Source organism: Rhizophagus irregularis, chromosome 3 (assembly GCF_026210795.1).
Source record: "Rhizophagus irregularis chromosome 3, complete sequence".
NCBI classification, from domain to species: Eukaryota; Fungi; Glomeromycota; class Glomeromycetes; order Glomerales; family Glomeraceae; genus Rhizophagus; species Rhizophagus irregularis.
The window spans coordinates 4,000,194-4,019,870 of NC_089431.1; the positions used below are offsets into that span (position 1 = coordinate 4,000,194).

General features: G+C 28.0%; 4 protein-coding genes across 4 annotated transcripts; all 4 read left to right on the plus strand.

Moving 5' to 3' along the window:
* Positions 1-5,184: 5,184 nt before the first annotated feature.
* OCT59_020987 (uncharacterized protein) lies at positions 5,185-7,221 on the plus strand (the record flags this gene model as incomplete). Its single annotated transcript, XM_066149541.1, has 5 exons — positions 5,185-5,325; positions 5,400-6,143; positions 6,217-6,374; positions 6,449-6,763; positions 6,840-7,221. 5 exons carry the CDS (start codon positions 5,185-5,187, stop codon positions 7,219-7,221), a joined length of 1,740 nt encoding a protein of 579 aa, XP_065990436.1.
* A 2,651-nt stretch (positions 7,222-9,872) lies between these two features.
* OCT59_020988 (uncharacterized protein) lies at positions 9,873-10,659 on the plus strand (the record flags this gene model as incomplete). The annotated part of the gene is made up of 2 exons (XM_066149543.1): positions 9,873-9,964; positions 10,212-10,659. 2 exons carry the CDS (start codon positions 9,873-9,875, stop codon positions 10,657-10,659), a joined length of 540 nt encoding a protein of 179 aa, XP_065990437.1.
* A 221-nt stretch (positions 10,660-10,880) lies between these two features.
* Positions 10,881-11,924, plus strand: OCT59_020989 (uncharacterized protein; the record flags this gene model as incomplete). The annotated part of the gene is made up of 3 exons (XM_066149544.1): positions 10,881-11,155; positions 11,251-11,274; positions 11,570-11,924. 3 exons carry the CDS (start codon positions 10,881-10,883, stop codon positions 11,922-11,924), a joined length of 654 nt encoding a protein of 217 aa, XP_065990438.1.
* A 6,530-nt stretch (positions 11,925-18,454) lies between these two features.
* On the plus strand, positions 18,455-19,677 carry OCT59_020990 (uncharacterized protein; the record flags this gene model as incomplete). Its single annotated transcript, XM_025323075.2, has 2 exons — positions 18,455-18,770; positions 18,845-19,677. The coding sequence occupies 2 exons, from the start codon at positions 18,455-18,457 to the stop codon at positions 19,675-19,677; spliced, it is 1,149 nt and encodes a 382-aa protein (XP_025164566.2).

The following is a 19,677-nucleotide window of genomic DNA, read 5'->3' on the forward strand; positions in this document are numbered from 1 at the left end:
TGATAAAATTTTTAGAAAAATTAATAAATTTGCGCTTTTGTTGTGTTGTTAAATTTGGTGGTAGTTGTTGTGATTGTAAATATTGATAAAGGTTTTGGTATTGTTGTAGTTCCATATTGTTTTGATTGATTATTATTAAAGGTTTTGTTGTTTTAATTGGTTAATAATTGAATTGGATAATTGTATAGATAATAAATAAATAATAATAATAAATAATAAAATAAAAAAAAAAGAAAATTTAATAAAGATGGGAAAAGAAATTAAATCGATATTTCCTTTGAGAGTGTTCCCAAAATGGTTCATTAATTAAATATTCAGGTTTAAATTCAGGTTGAATAATGTTGAATTTCTTAGGAATTCTTTGTGGTCTACTATATCCATCATTTTGTACTTCATAAATATTCTTTTCTTCGCCAATAATTGCTAGAAAACATTCAGCTGAATTAATAGGTTCTTCTGTTGGATTAATTCTTGAGAGAGCATCTGCATTGGCATTGGCTTTTCCAGCTCTATGCTGAATAGTAAAATCATATTGCTGTAGTTGCATAATCCATCTCGCTCTCCTTCCAGTTGGAATTTTTGAAGTTTGTAACCATTTGAGGGCAGAATGGTCAGTAACTACTGAGAAAGGTAATAATCCTAAATAATGCTGAAAATAATTAATTGCCCATACAATAGCCAAACATTCTAGGTCTGTTACAGCATAGTTTTGTTCATGTTTATTTAAACTTCTACTTGCATAAGCAACTACATATTCTTTTCCTTCTTTATCTTTTTGAGAGAGTACAGCTCCTAATCCTGTTCCAGAAGCATCAGTATATAAAATAAAAGGTTGTTCAAAGTCGGGATACCTCAAAATAGGTGCTGAGATTAATCTTTCTTTCAGGTGTTCAAATGCTTTCTGTTGCTTCTCTGTCCATTGAAATGGAGTTTCTTTTTGTAATAACTTAGAGATAGGCTTCGCAATTTTAGAAAAATCCTTGATAAATTTTCTGTAATAGGAGAATAATCCTAAAGCCGATCTAATTTCAGTAACAGAGGTGGGTGCAGGAAAATTTCTAATCTTCTCTATTTTTGAAGGATCAACTCTTATACCATCTCTTCCTACGATATGTCCAAGGAAAGCAATACTAGGAAGGCAAAAATAACATTTCTTCAGCTTAATTTTTAAATTAGCATTTCTGAGCGCTTGGAAAACTTGAGTAATATTATCCAGATGTTGTTCAAAGGTCTTTGAGTAAATAATTATGTCATCTAAATAAACAGCCACGAATTTTCCCAAAAACTCTTGTAATATATAGTTCATTAACCTTTGGAAGGTTCCTGGAGCATTCCTCAATCCAAAAGGCATGACGTTGAATTCATATAATCCAAAATCTGTTATAAAAGCTGTTTTTTCCTTGTCTTTAGGATCCATTTCCACTTGCCAAAAGCCACTAGCAAGGTCTAATGTAGAGAACCAATTAGCAGTTCTGAAGGATTCAAGCAAATCATCGATACGAGGTAAGGGATATGCGTCAGGTTTTGTAACTTTATTGAGCGGTCTATAATCAACACACATTCGCAGGTCTCCTCCTTTCTTGTCTACTATTACTACTGGTGCAGCCCATGGGCTCATGGATTTCTTTATCATTCCTTGTTGTTCCAACTTCTTTATTTCTTCTCTAAGGAATTCTTTCTTCTTAGGGTTAGTTCTGTAGGGACTTCTTGCTTGAGGTGCAGCGTCTCCAGTGTGGATTTGATGTTTAATTAATCCAGTTCTCCCAATATCAGTCTGGCTCTTTGCACAAATATCTTCATTGTTGTTCAATACTTGTTGGAATTGTGTCTGTTGATGATCTGTAAGCGGTCCGACATGTAGGTCTTTTTGGATATTCCACTCATTTCCTTTTTCTGCTTGAGCTAAGAATAGTGCAGGATTATCAGTTTTATCTTCATCATCTTCAGTTAGGTAATCATTTAAAATATCTTCTAATAAATTATATTGGTCAGGACTTTCCTCCTTTTCATCCCAAGGGTTATAGTTTAGTGGTTGTTGATACCATTGTTCCCATATTTCTTCATCTTCACTTGATTCACTATTAAGAAGGTGAATCTCTTTTTCAATTAGGTCATCCTCATACTCATATTCATCAAAAATTTCGTCTATTTCATTGTCAATTTCTTCTTCTTGGAAAGATACATATCTGGGAACTTCTCCAATATGAATTGAAATAGGTGCAAGAATAGTTTTAGCTAGGAAAGTCAATTGAACTGATTTATTATTGAAATCAAGTACAGCTCTGGTACGCCTAAACCAGTCAGTTCCTAAGAGTAGGGTTTCATCCTTTGAGTCAATAACATGGAAAGTGGTAGGGATAAGGAGAGTTTGAATTACTATAGGTACTTTTTCTATTTGTCCTAAGGCTCTGTTTCTTGTCCCATCCGCAGTGACTACAATAGTGTTGGAGGGTTTAGTGATTTCCAATCTCAACTTTCGAGCAAGAGATTTGGTGATAACACAAACAGCAGCTCCTGAATCTAAAATTGCATAAACAGGATCTCCTTTAATTCTCACTGCACATTTCACAGCAGTGGTGTCTCTAGTATCACTTTCTTCTGAATCAGAGATTCTATCTACATAGTTAGTTTCTTGAGTCTTAGGTGGTCTTCTCAAAATTCTGGCAAAATCTTTCTTTTGGTCGTTATATTTCAAAAGTTGTCCAATCTTTGCTGAAGATGGCATATTTAATATGTCATCTGAAATGCGATAAGGAGGCATCTGTTCAATAATTGAGGGCATTCTTGGGGTTCTTTTAACAGTTCTTTTTGGTGGGACAGCAGGAGTAGCAGTTGTTTCAATAACTTCATCCATTGGAATATTGATATTTTGTCTTGGTTGGGGTCTTCTCAATCTCTGTTCTTGTTGTGATTCAGATGAAATAATATTTTCTACAGCTCTTGGTTGTTTAGGTTTTGGCCTATAGTTAGTGGTTGGTTGAGATCTAGAACGAGTAGTGACATAGGCTTCAGCTTCCTCATAATTGTCATCGTAATAATCTTGATAATATTCATCTTCATAATAATTATCATAAGAATCATAAGTTTCTTCATATGTTTCCAAATAATGAGCATCTCTTCTTTGAGGTCTTCTTGCATTTCTTTCTGACATACAATCTCTAGCGTAATGTCCTTTTTCTCCACATCTGTAACATTCGATATCTCTTATATCAGTTCTGGGTCTATTAGGTCTGAAAGTTTGGGTTAAATTATTTGGTTGAGTATATCTCGCAGGTTGGATTCTTCTAACAGGTTGTGGTTGAATGGGTTGAGTTTGAGCTAATAAAGCACTAGATAAATTTGCATAGTTAAGTGAAAGTTTCTGCATTTGTTGAGTTAATGCTTCAATTGCTTCCATTTGAGGACTTTCAGTTTTTGCAGGTGTGGTTGATACAGTAGCTACTTTAGTAGCAATTCCAGTAACACTTGGTCCTAAATGTGCGTAATTTAATCCAGTTTCAACTTTTCTTGCATTACTAATGACAGCGGCTAAAGTATCAGCATTTTGTAAATGTACCATAGGAGTGATAGTAGGAGTTAATCCAAAAAGAAACATTCTAATTTTCTGAGCATCAGGAATAGCATTGGTAGTATCAACTCTCTTTAATAACCTTTGGAATTTAGTGGCATAATCATCTACTGTTTCATTACTACCTTGTCTTAAGGTGAGTAATTCCTGATACCATTTATTTTTGCGAGTATCATTTGCAAAATATCCTGTAAAAAGATCTGTAAAGTTATTGCCAGTATTTTGTCCAGTTGCCCAGTTGTTACCCATTGTAGCAGAACTATTATCATACCAATCAGATGCAGCACCTCTTAGATAAGAAGCTGCAACTGCTAGTTTTCTTTCAGGAGTAGTCCAACCATTAGTAGCAGCAGCCTTTTCAAAAATTGCTAACCATTCGATAGGATCTTCATCTTCTTTTCCAGAGAAGGGTTCAATTTTCGCAATATTACTTCCTCTACTCAAAAGATTGGCAGCATTATTACCAAAAACAGTTTGCAAAGCATTGGTGATAGCAGCTTCGTCAGCCATATTTTGATTATAAACAGAAGGGTTATCTATAAAATTATTAGGGTTATTATTTCTTTCAGTTTGGATGTCAGTATTAAGTTGAGCAACTAATTGAGGTGTAACAGGATTATTAAAACAGTTTGTTCTATAAGTAAGATTGAAGAAGAAAAATACTAGATTTCTGATAGGATCAGGTCTTTGCTGGTATCTAATACTAAAAAGTAGTTTACTAGATAGGATTAAAACTTGGAGTCCTTTGATTCTATTGTTATCTAATTGAAATGCTTGACAGAAGATAGGTAAAGCCCTTATAGTGTAGGAGGTATAACTAACTGCAAAGAAGTAGTTACTAATCCAATTCCAGAAATTTTGAAAGGCAGGTGGTAAAACAAGAGGTGGAGGATAACAGATACGACAAGAATGATCTACAGTAGTAGGTGGATTTATATTTGAAAGATGTTGAGCAGTATGGCGAATAGTTAATTGTAATTGTTGTTCGAAATGATCTTGTATGGTCATAAATCTCTTATGACCTGGCAGGAATCACCACTTTGTTAACAGGTCCGTCTCAGACTCTGTCAACTATAACTAAACGTTAGGGAGTCAATAGCTATAACGTAGTTTATATCAGCAAGACACGCAAAAACACAATACGCAAAATATAACACAATCACAGTTCGTTTTTAATATAAGAGTTTATTAAATAGTTAATACAAGTTAATCCCTAACTTATACTATCTATTTTCTATCTATTTGACACACTGACACACTCACACTCTTAACTCAAGAAAAATCAAAAGATATTTATACAAAAATAAAATATAAAGAGAATAATATAACTAAAATAAATAAAATAAATATAATAAATAAAAGAAATAATAAAAATAATAAAAATAACATAAATAATATAAATAACAAAAATAATAATTGTAACGTTAATCAGATCTACAAAATTATTAGATTACATAATGATTGATCTACTAATTAATCATCTGATTTTTAAGTCACGTGATTTTTACTGCGCCATGATCTTCGTTATCACCGTTCTCTATCTTAAAGATCAAAAAAGTGCATTATGGGAAAGATTCTCAGCTATATATCCTGATGGAATGAAACGAACTTCCTTTATGGCTCGTTTGCAAAATGGAAGATTCAAATATCGTGATGGCTTGGGAGGACTTTGTCTTATTTGTAATGATTATGCTTATCAACCATTTGAAGATTTGATCAAATTAGTATCAAATAATATTACAAATACGAAAACGAAGGTAAAAAAACATTGAATTACCTTATATTATACTTGTTTCATAAAAATTCTAATTATAAACAGTATTATTGTTAGAATGAATTGATAACTCAATTGGAAATGCTTCGCCGTCACTTAAAAAAAAATTATGAAAACGAATTATTAGTACACGATAATGGCACAACAAAACACGTGGATTGTATAAATCACTGTTTACTGCATGCATTTGGCGAATGTGTAGAGCAACACTTTTCACGTTGTGCAGCATGTGACAAACTTTTTGAAGTTTTTGCAACTTTGTCGCATTTATTAGGACATTCATATAATACATTACTTTCAGAATATCAGGAAAAACTCACCTGCTACCTGGCTCATCAAACACGAAAAAAATATTTGAGTGCACAGTTCAATGCAGTGTTAGATGAATTAGATAATCATGGAGCTATCATAGTAGTTGATTACAAAATGTGTATTCTTCCAGCAACAGCAAGAGAAACAAAAAGCGAATTTTTCGGCAAAAGAGGCTGGACACTTCACACAACTCTTATTTTTCAAAAAAAAAACAATGAAAAAATGGATGTCCAAGCATATGACCATTGGTCTTGTGATACGAAACAAGATGCCTGGTTTACGGCATCTTGTTTTGAAGCTGTATTTAATACCATAAGTCCTCGTCCACGTTGGATTAAAATCATTTCTGATAATGGTGGCCATTATCATAATTCTGAGCTCATGGCTATTGTAAGTCATTGGTATGATTGGTATGGAGTTGAGGTACGTGGGTGGATATTTTTGGAACCTGGTGAAGCCAAAACCACTGTAGATTCACACCATGCAACGGTATGTTAGCTGTTGTTTGGTTTTTCATATTTTTTTTTTTTATTCAAAATATTTATTTTTGTAAATAAAAAAGATTGCTCATGCAATAAAACGATATGTTCGAATTGGTTGTGAACTTACATCAGGTCAAGATATTGAAAGAGCAATAGAAGAATTGAGTGGAACTTCAGTTGCTCAAATTGAACCTAATCGGAATAAAAATAATGAAAATATGGTTTTAGAAAAATCATGGTATGAATATTATATTACTAAATTTGTTGGAATTCCTTACAATCACGTCATTATTCTTTATTTCTCAAATATAGCAACACTAATTATAAAAAAACTAAAACCATACCTGGCATCTCCAAATGGTTTGTGTGGGATTGGCCAATAACTGAGGAGGCTGCAGGATATGTTAGAGCAAAATCGCTTCCAAATATTGGAAAATGGACAGAATTTTCACCCGCTGACATAAATACATTTTGTGGTGAAATAAATCGTCCTAATCCTGAATATACAACACCAACAAAGCCAAAAACACCATGGTTAACATCATTGTCAATGAAAAAAGGTATGCAAAAATCACTTGAACGTGACGAAACGCAAAATTCACCAACTCCAATATCAAATCAAATGGGGTAAGTTTGAATTTCTATATTTTATAAAAAAATAAATAAATAAAAATAAAAATACTAACAATTCAAATATTGATAGGGTTGATACAGAATTTCCACTGAAACCTGGCTGGGCATTAAAAGAAAATCAAAAAATGGGTAATAAAGGAGGAGGTAAACGCATAAGCAAGAAAGTTATACAATACTTGCAGGCTTATTTTCATGCAGGTAATCTCAATCCAAAAGACCGATACACTGCTGAAAAAATGCATGAAAGTTTGAAAGAGTTAGCACATGAAAATGAACTTAGCGTTGAAGATATTCCGGAAGTAAAAACAATAAAGGGATGGATAGGAAGGTATAGTGCCTCCTCTAAAAAAGAAATGTCCGAAAAAGCATTGGAGCAATGTGCACTTGAAGAAAGTAGTTTAATTACGAATACTACTCACAATAGAGCCAGCAAGCGGCAAAAAAGAGGCTAAATTTAAATATTTTGAATTTTTTGAATCTCATTATATGTTGAAAAGTACTATGAAATCTGCCGTTCCCTTATATAAAACTTTTTAAAATAAAACGAAAAAAAAACTTTTTATTATTTTTGTGGCTTTTCGGACATGTGATAAATGATGTAATTTAATAACTACTTTTAGTAACGAATGTGTCAAATTTTTTGGTTAGTGCAAAATGATGAAATTAGTGGTGATCTACATTAATAGCCCCACGTTTCACTATGTTAATTTCTACCCATTATATACGGATCGGCAATTAATAGCTTAAAAATTGAGCTTGAAGATGATTATAAACAAAAATAAATGTTTATCTAAGAAAATTAAGTAGACGGCAATTACGAAAATAATTGCTGAGAAGAAGATGATGATGATAATCATTACCTTCCCCCTCCCATACCTCCTAATGAAGTTGAACGTAGAAGAGCGTTATGGAGATTTTAAATACTTAATACATTAAATGTTCTTTTGATAATGCTACAATACGAGTAAAATTAACATCATTTGAAGACATCAATATCAATGATATCACTTCTCAATACTACTCATCAATGATTTAAAGCTGAAGATGGTATGAGATGTAGTGAAACTATTAGTAGGATAAGTTTTTGTAGTATTATAAGAAAATGATGAACTATTTGTAGAAATTTATTGCTACTGAGGATTGGAGATTTCGTAATAATCCTTTAGTTACTGGCCTCCTTTATAAGATTTTATACTAATACCCCTTTACGAACCGATGATGGTCATAATATTAGTACTATATGTGTGAATCTAGGGATAGTTTTTCAAAAATGGTCGTTAAAGTTTAAAGGAAATTGCTAAAGTTTTCACGAGAGAATTAGAATTATGGACCGATACTTCACATTTACGTGTAAGAAATAAGATACAAGAGAGTATAGTTGATTTTAGTAAATTTGTTTGGAAATTCAATTGGCTAATAATTCTAGTAATAATGATGAAAATAAGATAGTAAAATCTACTATTGGTGATCCTATTATGAAACAATATTTTAATAGGGCTGTTAAATTAATGAGAGACACTTTAAATGTAGATTCAGTTTATTTATTAGAGATGGCTCTCGTCCTTTATCTATAACTTCTCGTGATTCAAATAATTTCATTTTAAACGCTCATCCTCCCGATGTACCATCAAGTTATTTAAGATCTCTAGCTTCTGCTGGTGAAATTGAATTATCTCCTGAAGTTTTAAAAGCTTCTATGATTACTTCTTATTTTACTTATTAATGCAAGCTCATTCACAAGGGTGTATTTATCAAAATTCTTTACCCATTATCGACCCTCTTTCCTGATGATGTACATTCCGGTATTGTTGTACCGATTTATGATGATACACAGAATGCTTTTTATTTCTTAATCGCTATGACAAAGATCCACAAAGACAATTTGAAGATGAAGAACGTGATTATTTGAGTAATTTTGGTGTAAATATTGTTAATGAAGTATTAAAAAGAAGAGTTATCATTGCTGATAGAGCAAAAGGTGCATTCATTTCTTCAATATCTCATGAACTAAGAAATCCTCTTCAAAGATCCAGTTAGCCAAAAGAAATTAAATGAAAAGAAAATGATAATAAAATAGTGAATAAAAATAATAAAAAGAAGAAGAACAGAAGGAACGTTAAATTATTAGAGGAAGTATCTGATGAAGCTTGTTTCGTAGGTCAACAGATGGTATATATAATGAAAATAATAAAATAGCCAATTCTATGAATAAAAACAATGACGAAGAAAATTTATTAATGGAGAATAATAATAATACTGCTATCATATAACACAAGCAAGGAAAAAACGTGTATATGATTTATTACATCCTAATCAATCTCATCATCAACAAGCTGATTATGTTTTACTTATGATGTTGATCCAAGAAATTGAAGATAATGCATTAAAACAATTATTAATGAATGTAAGTTATAAAAATATAACATTACTTTTTAAAAAAGAAAAAAAAATCTTGTTAAACTAATTTATAATTTGATTATTTAGATTATCGGGTAAATTTATTAATTTTTATTTAAATTTGTGTCAAAACCTTAGTTTATCAGTTATTATTTACCTTATAATAATATGAGGATAAGTTTGTGCCGAAGTATAATTCTGGATTTTACCCGAATTACACGAAAATTAGATTATTAGAGCGCACATATCGAAGTAAGTGTAACAATAACAGATATAACAGATTGACAATCCCGTTCCAACTTGGTTGTTTGTTTAATGTCTATCCCTTTTAACTTATTCCCTTTTAACTTATCAGTTATTCCCTTTTCACTTGTTTGCGCGAGCGTAACATCATCTCCCAATTTTTTTTTTTTTGAAAAAAAAATGAGACGCTAAGCAAATAGTTAAATTGGAACGGTCTTAATTTAAAGTTATTCATATATATATATATATTTTTAAATAGGAATTCCATGAAATTTACGAAGAAAGGATATGTCTTAATTTCATTAGCATCATTATCGTATTCATTATTAAGTGATCAATATAAGAAACATGCTGGAGTACAAGATACAACAACAACGGATACATCATCATCAAATAATATTCACGCGTTAATAACAATAACTGATAAGGATGTAGTATATCACCATCATTTTTATCAACAAATATGTTTCAACTATTTTCTCAAGAAAATTCTTTACAAGTTGGTACAGGATTAGGATTATCTATCGTAAAAATTATTAGTAGAAAAAATGTGAGGTAAATTAGATGTTGAAAGTGAATACAAAATTTAATGAAATTAAAACAGATAATAAAAATGATGATTTAGGAGATTTTAGTAATTCTTTAGATTCGTTTAATAATGAAAATGATAATTTAATTAAAGATTTGAAGAAAAATAACGAAAAATTATTCTTTAAAAAGTCAAACAAAAAAGAATTGTAGTTAAATGTGTTGATGGTAAATTAAAAGAAGTTTTTGAAAGATATTTTAAAGGATGACTTAGAGTTAAAGAACTTATTTGTGAATATAAAGAAAAGGTTACTGATAGTAATTTAGATTGTGATATTATATTTATTGTTGATAATATTGATCAACTTAAAAAAATCATTTCTAAAGTTGATACTAAACAAGCTCCTATAGTATTTACTACTACTTTAGCAAAACATGGTAAAATAGCAGATTTTGTGGAAAAATTACAGAAAGAAATTGAAGATACTCAACTTACACAAAGAAAAAGAAGAAAAGTTGTTATCCTTACACGTCTATGTGGACCTCGTAAATTAGAGAAAGCTATTGTTTCTGTACTTTCAAGTCAACAAGATGATGAAAAATTATTAGAAGAGGAAAATTCATATTTTCCAAAATTAATTATGACACCACCAATTTCAGAAGATGATAATTCAAAACTTTATATTAGTTATAATTCTTCAGAAAAATCATCTAACAATTAACGATCCTTCAAATAAATCTGATTGTGATTCATCATTACTTTCCGTTGCACTACCCTTACGACCCTGTTTTAACCGTTCCACCACACTTCCAAATCTTCATTTACCATCTGAAAATAAAGAACCAAAATTTTTACCTATTCCGAAATCAACTTTTTTACTTATCCCTTCCACTTCACCTTATGCACGCCTACCGCAATGTCAACTTCGTTACCAAATACAGTATGTCAGAATCACTAAATATTAACCCTCCATCTTTAAATGAATTGAAAAAATCCAAATCAGCGAATTCATTGAGTTGTAATTTAGGACCTAAAGTTTTAGTGGTTGAAGATAATGCAGTTAATAGAATGATTTTAGTTACATTTTTGAAAAAACGTGGGATTAGGTTAGATGAAGCTGAAAATGGAGCTATTAGAGTTGAAAAATTTAAAAAAGCATTAGATGATTATGGAGAATATCCTAATCGAAAAGGATTTGATATCGTATTAATGTGCAAGTAAATTTTTATACTTTTTTTAGTAAATCTATGTATACGTGTATTTAATTAAAATATATATATATATATATTAAATAATTTTTTTTTATTTGTAGACATACAATTGCCTGTAATGAATGGTAATGTAGCAACAGCAGAAATACTTAAAATTGAAGAAGAATTCAACAATCCGAAATTTTCATTACCATCGACAGCAATAACCACAACAAATACAACACTCACTAAATATCCAGCTGCATCACCTACAATTATAAATTTTGAATTTCCTCCTTCATCATGATTTAACAAAACTGAGACTCCTTCATTACCAGCTTAAGAATCAAATAATCATTTAAAGCCATTTACTCAAAAGAATAGAATTTTACAAAGAAGAGTATCGATCAATTCTCAAAACAATTCATTTTCAATCACAAGTTTATTATTAAAACCTAAAATATCGATAAAATACCTAAATCAACAACAAAATTCAAAACATCACCTTTTTACCATCCCATCACCAATACCTTCATCACCAAGTTTTCCTATTATTGAAAATAATACTATCAATACTATTACTAAACGTTCTCATTCTTTAACTGGATTAGCTAGTGAAGAAGATAAAGATCTAGCTTTTGAAAGTGAAGTTGATGGATTTTTAACCAAACCTGTTAGTTTAAAAATGTTGGAAAAAGTATTAAAAAAATGGTCAGAAAAAAAAGAACAATCAAGTGAAAATAGTAGTGTTGGAAGTAGTAATAGTAGTAATAGTAGTAGTGAAGGAAGTACATGATAATCATAACCAAACTAATTTATTATTTTTTCATTTGTTTTTATTTACATTTTATTTATTTATTTTTATTTTCTAGTTGCAGATATTTTTTTTAATTTCTTTCCATTTTTTTTTTGTATTAAAAAAAAAGTTCATATAAACATTATATATTACGATATAAACATTTATCACGCATTTGGTCGCATTGTACTTATTTTTATTCATTAAACCCTTAAAAAAATAAGAAAAAAAAAAGATTATTTATAAATTTAACAAGAGACGGAGTGGCGAATATTTTATTATAAAGTAATTATTTAAAAAAAAAATTATATCTATTTATCCGTGTACATTCCAATCAACTAATATAATCCTTAATCGGAATTTTTTTTTTTTTGATTATTAATTCATTTTTTTTCAAACTGAAAAAAAATTTTTTCTCCTTTCTTCTTTCGGTTTAGTTTTTTTTTCAAACCGAAAAATTTGTTTTTTCTCATTCTTTTACCATTTAGATTTAACCGATTTCTTTCTTTATCCTTTTTTTTTTCTTTCAATTTTTTCAATAATAACATGTAGAAAGATGATTAAGATTTTCAATTAAATTGAACGCTGGATAAATAGTTTGATTTTCATAAAAATCAAAAAAATTGATATTTTTACAATATTTTATAATTAATTGATTAAAGAAATTGTTGATTTAATAATAGATTATTATAACCAAATCCATATCCGAAATTCTCTAAATAATCACCAGATTTTTGAATAATAATTTTAATTCAAAAAGTTTAGTTAAATTAATAATTTATTGAATAAAATTAGTATCAAAAGAATAATAATAAATGGAATAAACAGATTTCTTTTTTCCTAAGTTGATTATAAGTTTAAAATTGACGTAATATAAAATAATAAGAAATAATTAATTAATTAATAAAATATTTGTAGTATTTTCATAATATTAAAGTTTTTTCAAAAACACTTCTAAAAAATTACAATTCCTAATTAATCCGCTACATTATTCTAAAAATTATTTATTATTTATATCATTCTAATATTATAAATATAATTTAATACATATTTTTTGTTACGTCAGCAATTATACCTTATCTTTGTGGTTGTTTCCGTATTTATCTATCCCCTAGGTAATATCACCCTACCGGATTACAAAAGCCACGTTAGTCGGTAATTATTACCATATTAAATTCCTAATTATAAACAAAAAACTTCTTTAATTTACTTAGTATTACATTATAATACTAAATCTTTCTATTTAAAAAAACTCATTGGTCCCGGTGCGAAGCAACGGGTGACAGCTAGTTTAAATTTAAAAATATACTTTAAAATTTATTTAATAAAAACGCGTTCAGTTTACGTTATTAATATAATAATGTAATGAGAAATAAAAAAATAAAAATAAAAAAAATAAATTATTCAAATTACAAACTAAGAAATCTTGAAGAAAATCTCATCAAGTCATAGTGTTTAAATAATTTACTATAAGAAAAAAAAATCAGGTGTAATAATGTTATCTAATTTATACTATAAATCATCCGTATCTAAATATCTAAAAGAAAAAAAAAATATTACATTAAATTTAGTAATTTATGGTAAACTTTAAACATTTTAAAATAATTCTTACTGTCAGGAAGTTCCAATTCGTCTTGTTCATCTGAATGAAGGTTAGGATTGTTATGAACTTTATCTTCGTCTATCAGCAGATATAAATTAAAATTAAAAATCAAAAAATACTGTAGAATAATTTTAAGAATTTAAATAATTGTTTTACCATACCATCATCATTGATATGAAGTTTCTTTATTTGCTGTTGCATTGTTTCAATCTTAAAATCATTTTGAATACCTAAATAAATTAAATCATGTCTAATATTAATAAAATTATAATAAAATTCCAACATAGTATAAATTATTTTACTTGCCATTTTTTGAGTTTCTTTTAATTATATTGGATAACATTTTGCTGCTAACTAAAAAACCTTAAATATAAGTTATTCATTCATTTGATTTATGTTAAAATAAAATGTAATACAATTACCTTTAAATATGCTATTTATTTCTGAAGTACTAATTTTCTTACTACTTGATTTATTAAGATCATTAACTAAAAAAAGCCAAATAAATCAATAAATAATGCTTCGTTATATAATATTCAAATGTAACTTCACTTACTATTATTAGGAATATGAAAATTATATGATTTGTTACTATGAAATTCTAAAAAAAAAATAAATATTATCATTAATTTTTATGGATTACAATTATATAAGAAATTGCTTAATTTATACCTGCTTGTTCTTCTATTATTATTTAAATTAAAAAAATAATATATTATTAATTTAATATAATTAATTAATAGTCTTTTTAAACAATTAATAATGATTAATATAATACCTTCTGTTGCATTTTTTGGTTTAGGAAGATTATCAAATTGATGAAGTTTACTTGTAAATAGTTTACTACTGCTTGTATAATTTTCCATTTTAAAATTATTATTTTCTTCTGGTCGAGTTAATGATTCATTTGATTTACTTTGATAAAATAAATTAATTTCTCTCATTTTATTCGCAAGTGTAAAAATGTCAGGTCTTTTTGATGGATCAGCATCCCAACATTGTTTCATTAAATTTTTATATTCTAAAGGAGTTCCTGGTAAAATTTTTGGTCTTATGCCATTAACAATATTCATTGCAAGATCATAATCATGTTCATAATTATTAAATGGTGGTTGTCCAGATGAAATTTCCCACATAAGTATTGCAATACTATAAATATCAGATTTAAAAGTCTGTTCTTTTCCAATAATAACCTCGGGTGCTATATAAGGAAGATTTCCATATATACTTTTTAATGGTTTATCTGCAGGCCCACAAAATCCAAGATCACTTATTTCAAAGTTATCCTTCATAAATAATATATTTCCAGAATGCAAATCTCTATGAATTGCATTTTCAAAATGAATTCTTCCAAGTGAATGTGTTATATCAGTAATAATTTGAATTCTTTCTTTCCATGTAAGTTGATTATGATTTTGTTGTAAATACTTTCTTAAATCTGTATCCAGTTTATTCATTACAAGCATATAATTTCCATTTGATGGATCTTGTGTTAATCCATAACATTGAACAATTTCATTCCATATATTGCTTATTTTTAAATGTGATCTGGCCTATAAGTAAAAATATAATTAAAATTTAAAATATTATTAATGAAATTTAAAATATTTTAAATTCAAACCTCTTCAAACCAATTTTGACTTGCATTTTCAACATTTTCTAATTTTTTAAGTACTACTATTTGTTCTCCATATCTTTTTAATTGTTGTTCTTTAGAATCCCATTCAATAAAATGTCCATTAATCCAATTTCCTGTATAAATTTCTGAAAATCCACCTTTTGCTAGGTATTTAATATTTTTAAAATTATTATATGGAATCCATTCTGGTATTAGATGTGGTGCAAGTGTTTTCATTTGACATTCTTGTATTAAATTATTGATCATATCATTTCCAGATGTCCAATTTGAAAATTTTGCTTTTAAATAATTTCGAACACAAAGTTCACAATATGTTGTAGCTAAACATTTTTGGTTACAATTTTTACAAATTCTTTTTGTTCCTTCATTATAAACAATCTTTTCTTCATCATAAAGTTTAGTTATTATTCTTATTGCTTCAGATTTTTCATTTTCTGTAAGTGATTCATCATCAAGAAGTGTTTGTTTTTGAAATTCATGTCGTTTGTGCATATCATTATGATCATTGTAATCTAATAATGCATATGCTCTATTAATTGCATTATTAATTAATTTATTTTTACCTAATGACATAATAAAATATGTTATAAAGCTTTAAAATTCTTTTAAAAATATGAATTTTGAAACAAAAGGGCTGAGTCGGTGTCGGTTATCGACTCCGAAATCCTTATATAAATTATTTATTTTGTGTAACCCAAATGAATGTTACATTGTTACAATGTTACATGAACAAATCGTGGCAACATTATAAAATGATCGGCACTGCGGATTACGAGGTAGTTAGTATAGTTAGTAATTCCGGAATTCTTTTGAGTACTAGTGATTAACTTCTAATCTCAATGATTCTTTCCTAGTTCAACTAAAAATCATTTAGATTAAAATTGTATTAAGTTACAGTATGGAAGTAAACTGTAAGTCGAAATAAAATTATAAATGATGAGAAAGTATGTCTAGTCATAAATATTCTTCAGATATTATATGCACTATTTATGTATAAAAACATTATACAATTTTCTTTAATACACGTACTCTGAAGTAGCCATAATAGCAATAGTTAGAGTTGTCACTGTTTACCTTACCGCACTAATACCCTCAATACATTAAATAATTTATAAACATCAGCTTATTTGTTATTATAAATCAAATTTAAAATTTTCACATGTCAATTCTTTATAGTACTATTTTTTTAGGATTATTTCAGGATTTTCGATAGTTGATTAGTTAATTAGTTTATATCATAATTTGATATTATATCATAATTTGACAATTTTAAATTCCTTCATAACCCTTAAACTAATTATTTTCATTATATTTTCATCCTTTGCATTATAAGTTACCAAAGAGAGTGGCTTTTTGGTACACGATTTGTCAAAATTGTAAGAATGTACTCCAATTCATCTGGATATAATTTATGTAATTTTGATCGTGCACAAATTAGACGATACAATATTAGTTCGCTTAATTATTAATACTTTCTAAATATTGACAGTCAATTATTAAGAAATATTTTAAATATTTCCAATTCGTTATAAATTCTTTCCTTTGTTTCAAGAAATTTATTAATTTCTCATTTTGGAAATACACCTAACTTTTAAAATTTGTAATATTGAAAAATTTTATAAATTTATTCTTATAATACAAAGATAATTCAAGTTCTTGTAAATTTGAAAATTTTATGATAGATGATAATGGAATACTATTATATCGACGAATATTTAATTTATTTAAAGTATTTGAAAGTTTCGTCATTAGAAAAGGAAATACATCTCTCATTGAACTATAATAAAATTCTTTAAATTTTAAATTTTTTTGAGTAATAATTAAATCTACCAATTATAATTTGTCCGAAGCTTTAGCTGAGGACATTTACGGTTGGACTCTCTTCAATCTCTTCATGCAAGGTATGTTTGTCCGCACCCAAATAATTTAAGGTATTTTTATTTACTATGACTAATAATAATATATTACTATCAGTACCAAAAAGAAGAATTTTATATATAATAATTTATTCCTCAAAATTTTCTTTAAAATCCCATTGTATAATTCTCTTAAAAATTTAAATCAAAGTATTATTCACATGTAAAGTTCGTCTCCTTCAATCATATTTCATTCATTTATTGACCATCTTATTAATATAATACAAAAGAGAAGGCTACAACTTCAATATAATAGTTACGGTTAATTATTTCAAAACTTTATATTGTATATTTATTGTTAATTTAATAAATTATTATTAGCGAAATATTTACATGAGATGAAACAACTTTTTAAATTTCGATGTTTTCCGAAAAATTTCATTACGATTAGTTTTAGTTATAACGTCTCGTTGTTTATTAATATTGTCATTAATGATTATATCGCTATATCTTTAAATTATTAATGATTGGTCAATTTAAGTTTAAGAGTCCTTGATTTAAATTTTTTTCTAACCAGTTTAGTAAATTTATATTATTGTGGTCATGAAATTGTAAATATAGTATAAATAAAATTATATATAGATATAATTAATAACGAATAAAAACTAGTAACGGTATGAAGAAATGTCTAATATTTATTTATTGTAAAGAACATTAATAAATTAAATAATAATAAAGTTCATATTATTTACAATGATAAAGTACAAGAAATTTTCGGTTTGTCATATGATTATCACATTAAGTTACATAACATTTCTTGTAAAAAAACAAATAATTCTTGGTAAAATTTTTCGGTAAGTAATTTCCGACGAAATTATAAAAGTTTTCGGTAAAATTCAACGAATATGTTTAGTTAAATGCACTCAAAATATTTCTAGAAAAATAATTATGTTACACGTTGAATGAATGAACGTTGCAATCGTTACATCCTTGTACCTAAAGTATCCCGGAATTCCGTTCGTGAAGAATATCGGATAAATATCGGCAATGGTTAAATTATGCTTGATCGACCATTCGAATTACTCGAATTACGAAAACACCATCTAACTCAGTCATAAAGTTTACGTTTCGTTTGTTTTCTTGGCTATGATTTTTTTTTCTTATAAATAAATCCATTAGAAAAATGTTTCTTGATTTTTTCAGAACAAATTTAAGATAACATTAAAATATATTAGAAAATTATTCAAACAATTTTTAAACATCATAATAATTTTTTTAAATTTCTAATTTTTTAACGTTAATAACGTTAACTAATTCGTACCTTCACGTGTTAGATTGATGGCAAGGATATCATATAGGATTATCCAATTATGGAGCTCAATCTCTTTTAAATTGTATTCCATCCTCAATCGCTGCAAACCTTCCAAAAGCAATGCCAAATCTAGTTCCTGATGTAGAAACTCATGGAATAATTATCACTGATCAGGTAGGAAATGTTCTACTTGCTCCTCCAACTAAACCATTTAAAAATGTTTACGAACTTGCAAAAATATCTCGTGGTCTATCATCAATGATCACTTATCGTGATAGACTTCGAGATGTTTTATTAGAAGGTGTACCAGTAAAATGGAATAAAAAATGTATTAAATATGTGGAAACTCAAGAAGGTATTTGGGTATTTTTTGAAGATGGTACACAAGAATTTTGTAATATTTTAGTTTGTGCAGATGGATTAATTCTCCAAGTAAGTTTGTCATTTAATTGAAAAAATTATGGACATTACATAAAAATATCTACTAACATTTTTTTTTTCTTTTATTAGTACGAAAACAAAAATTACCCGAATTACAAATTGTTAATTATGGAATAACTCATGTTGGTGCAGATATTTCTATACCTAAGCATCTTATGGATAAGGCAAATAAAATTCATGGAAATGTTTTGGCCCGTAAAACTCTTGGAACAAAAGGAGATTCAACATTTATGATGACACGCTTAATACCAATCAAACAAGAACAAAATGATGAAAAAAATGAACCTCATTATAGAGCAACATTAGTTTATTCTTATCCCTCCGAATTGGATAATGTTGAATCTGAAAAAGTTAAAGTTGATGATAATGATCCTTCATCAGTCATCGAACATGTTAAACGATTAATTCGAACATTAAGACCAGATTGTACTTTAACTAATTTATTGTTAGAATTATGGGACTTGGCACCTAAAACAATTCCAAATGATCCAATAAAGTTTCCATTTAAAACTTATAATCCTATACAACGAAGAATGATGCGAGATATTGATCCAATGTCTATCAAATCATGGTCAAGTAGTCGAGTTGTATTATTAGGAGATGCTGCTCATTCTATGAGTCCTATATTAGGATTAGGAGCAAATAATGCTATTCAAGATGCTGACAAACTTTCTCAAGCATTACTTAAATATAGTGATGATAATATTTCTTTTATTGAAGAATATGAAAAAGAAATGTTAAAACGAACATCTGCTGATGTATTAAAATCTAGAAATGTCACGTTTATGACTTCCACACCACTTGGACCTTTTGGCGTTATTATTAGAGACAACATTTTAAAGGTTATAAACGTTATGATAAACTTTTATAGTTTTGCAGATAACTTAATTTTCAAGAATTAA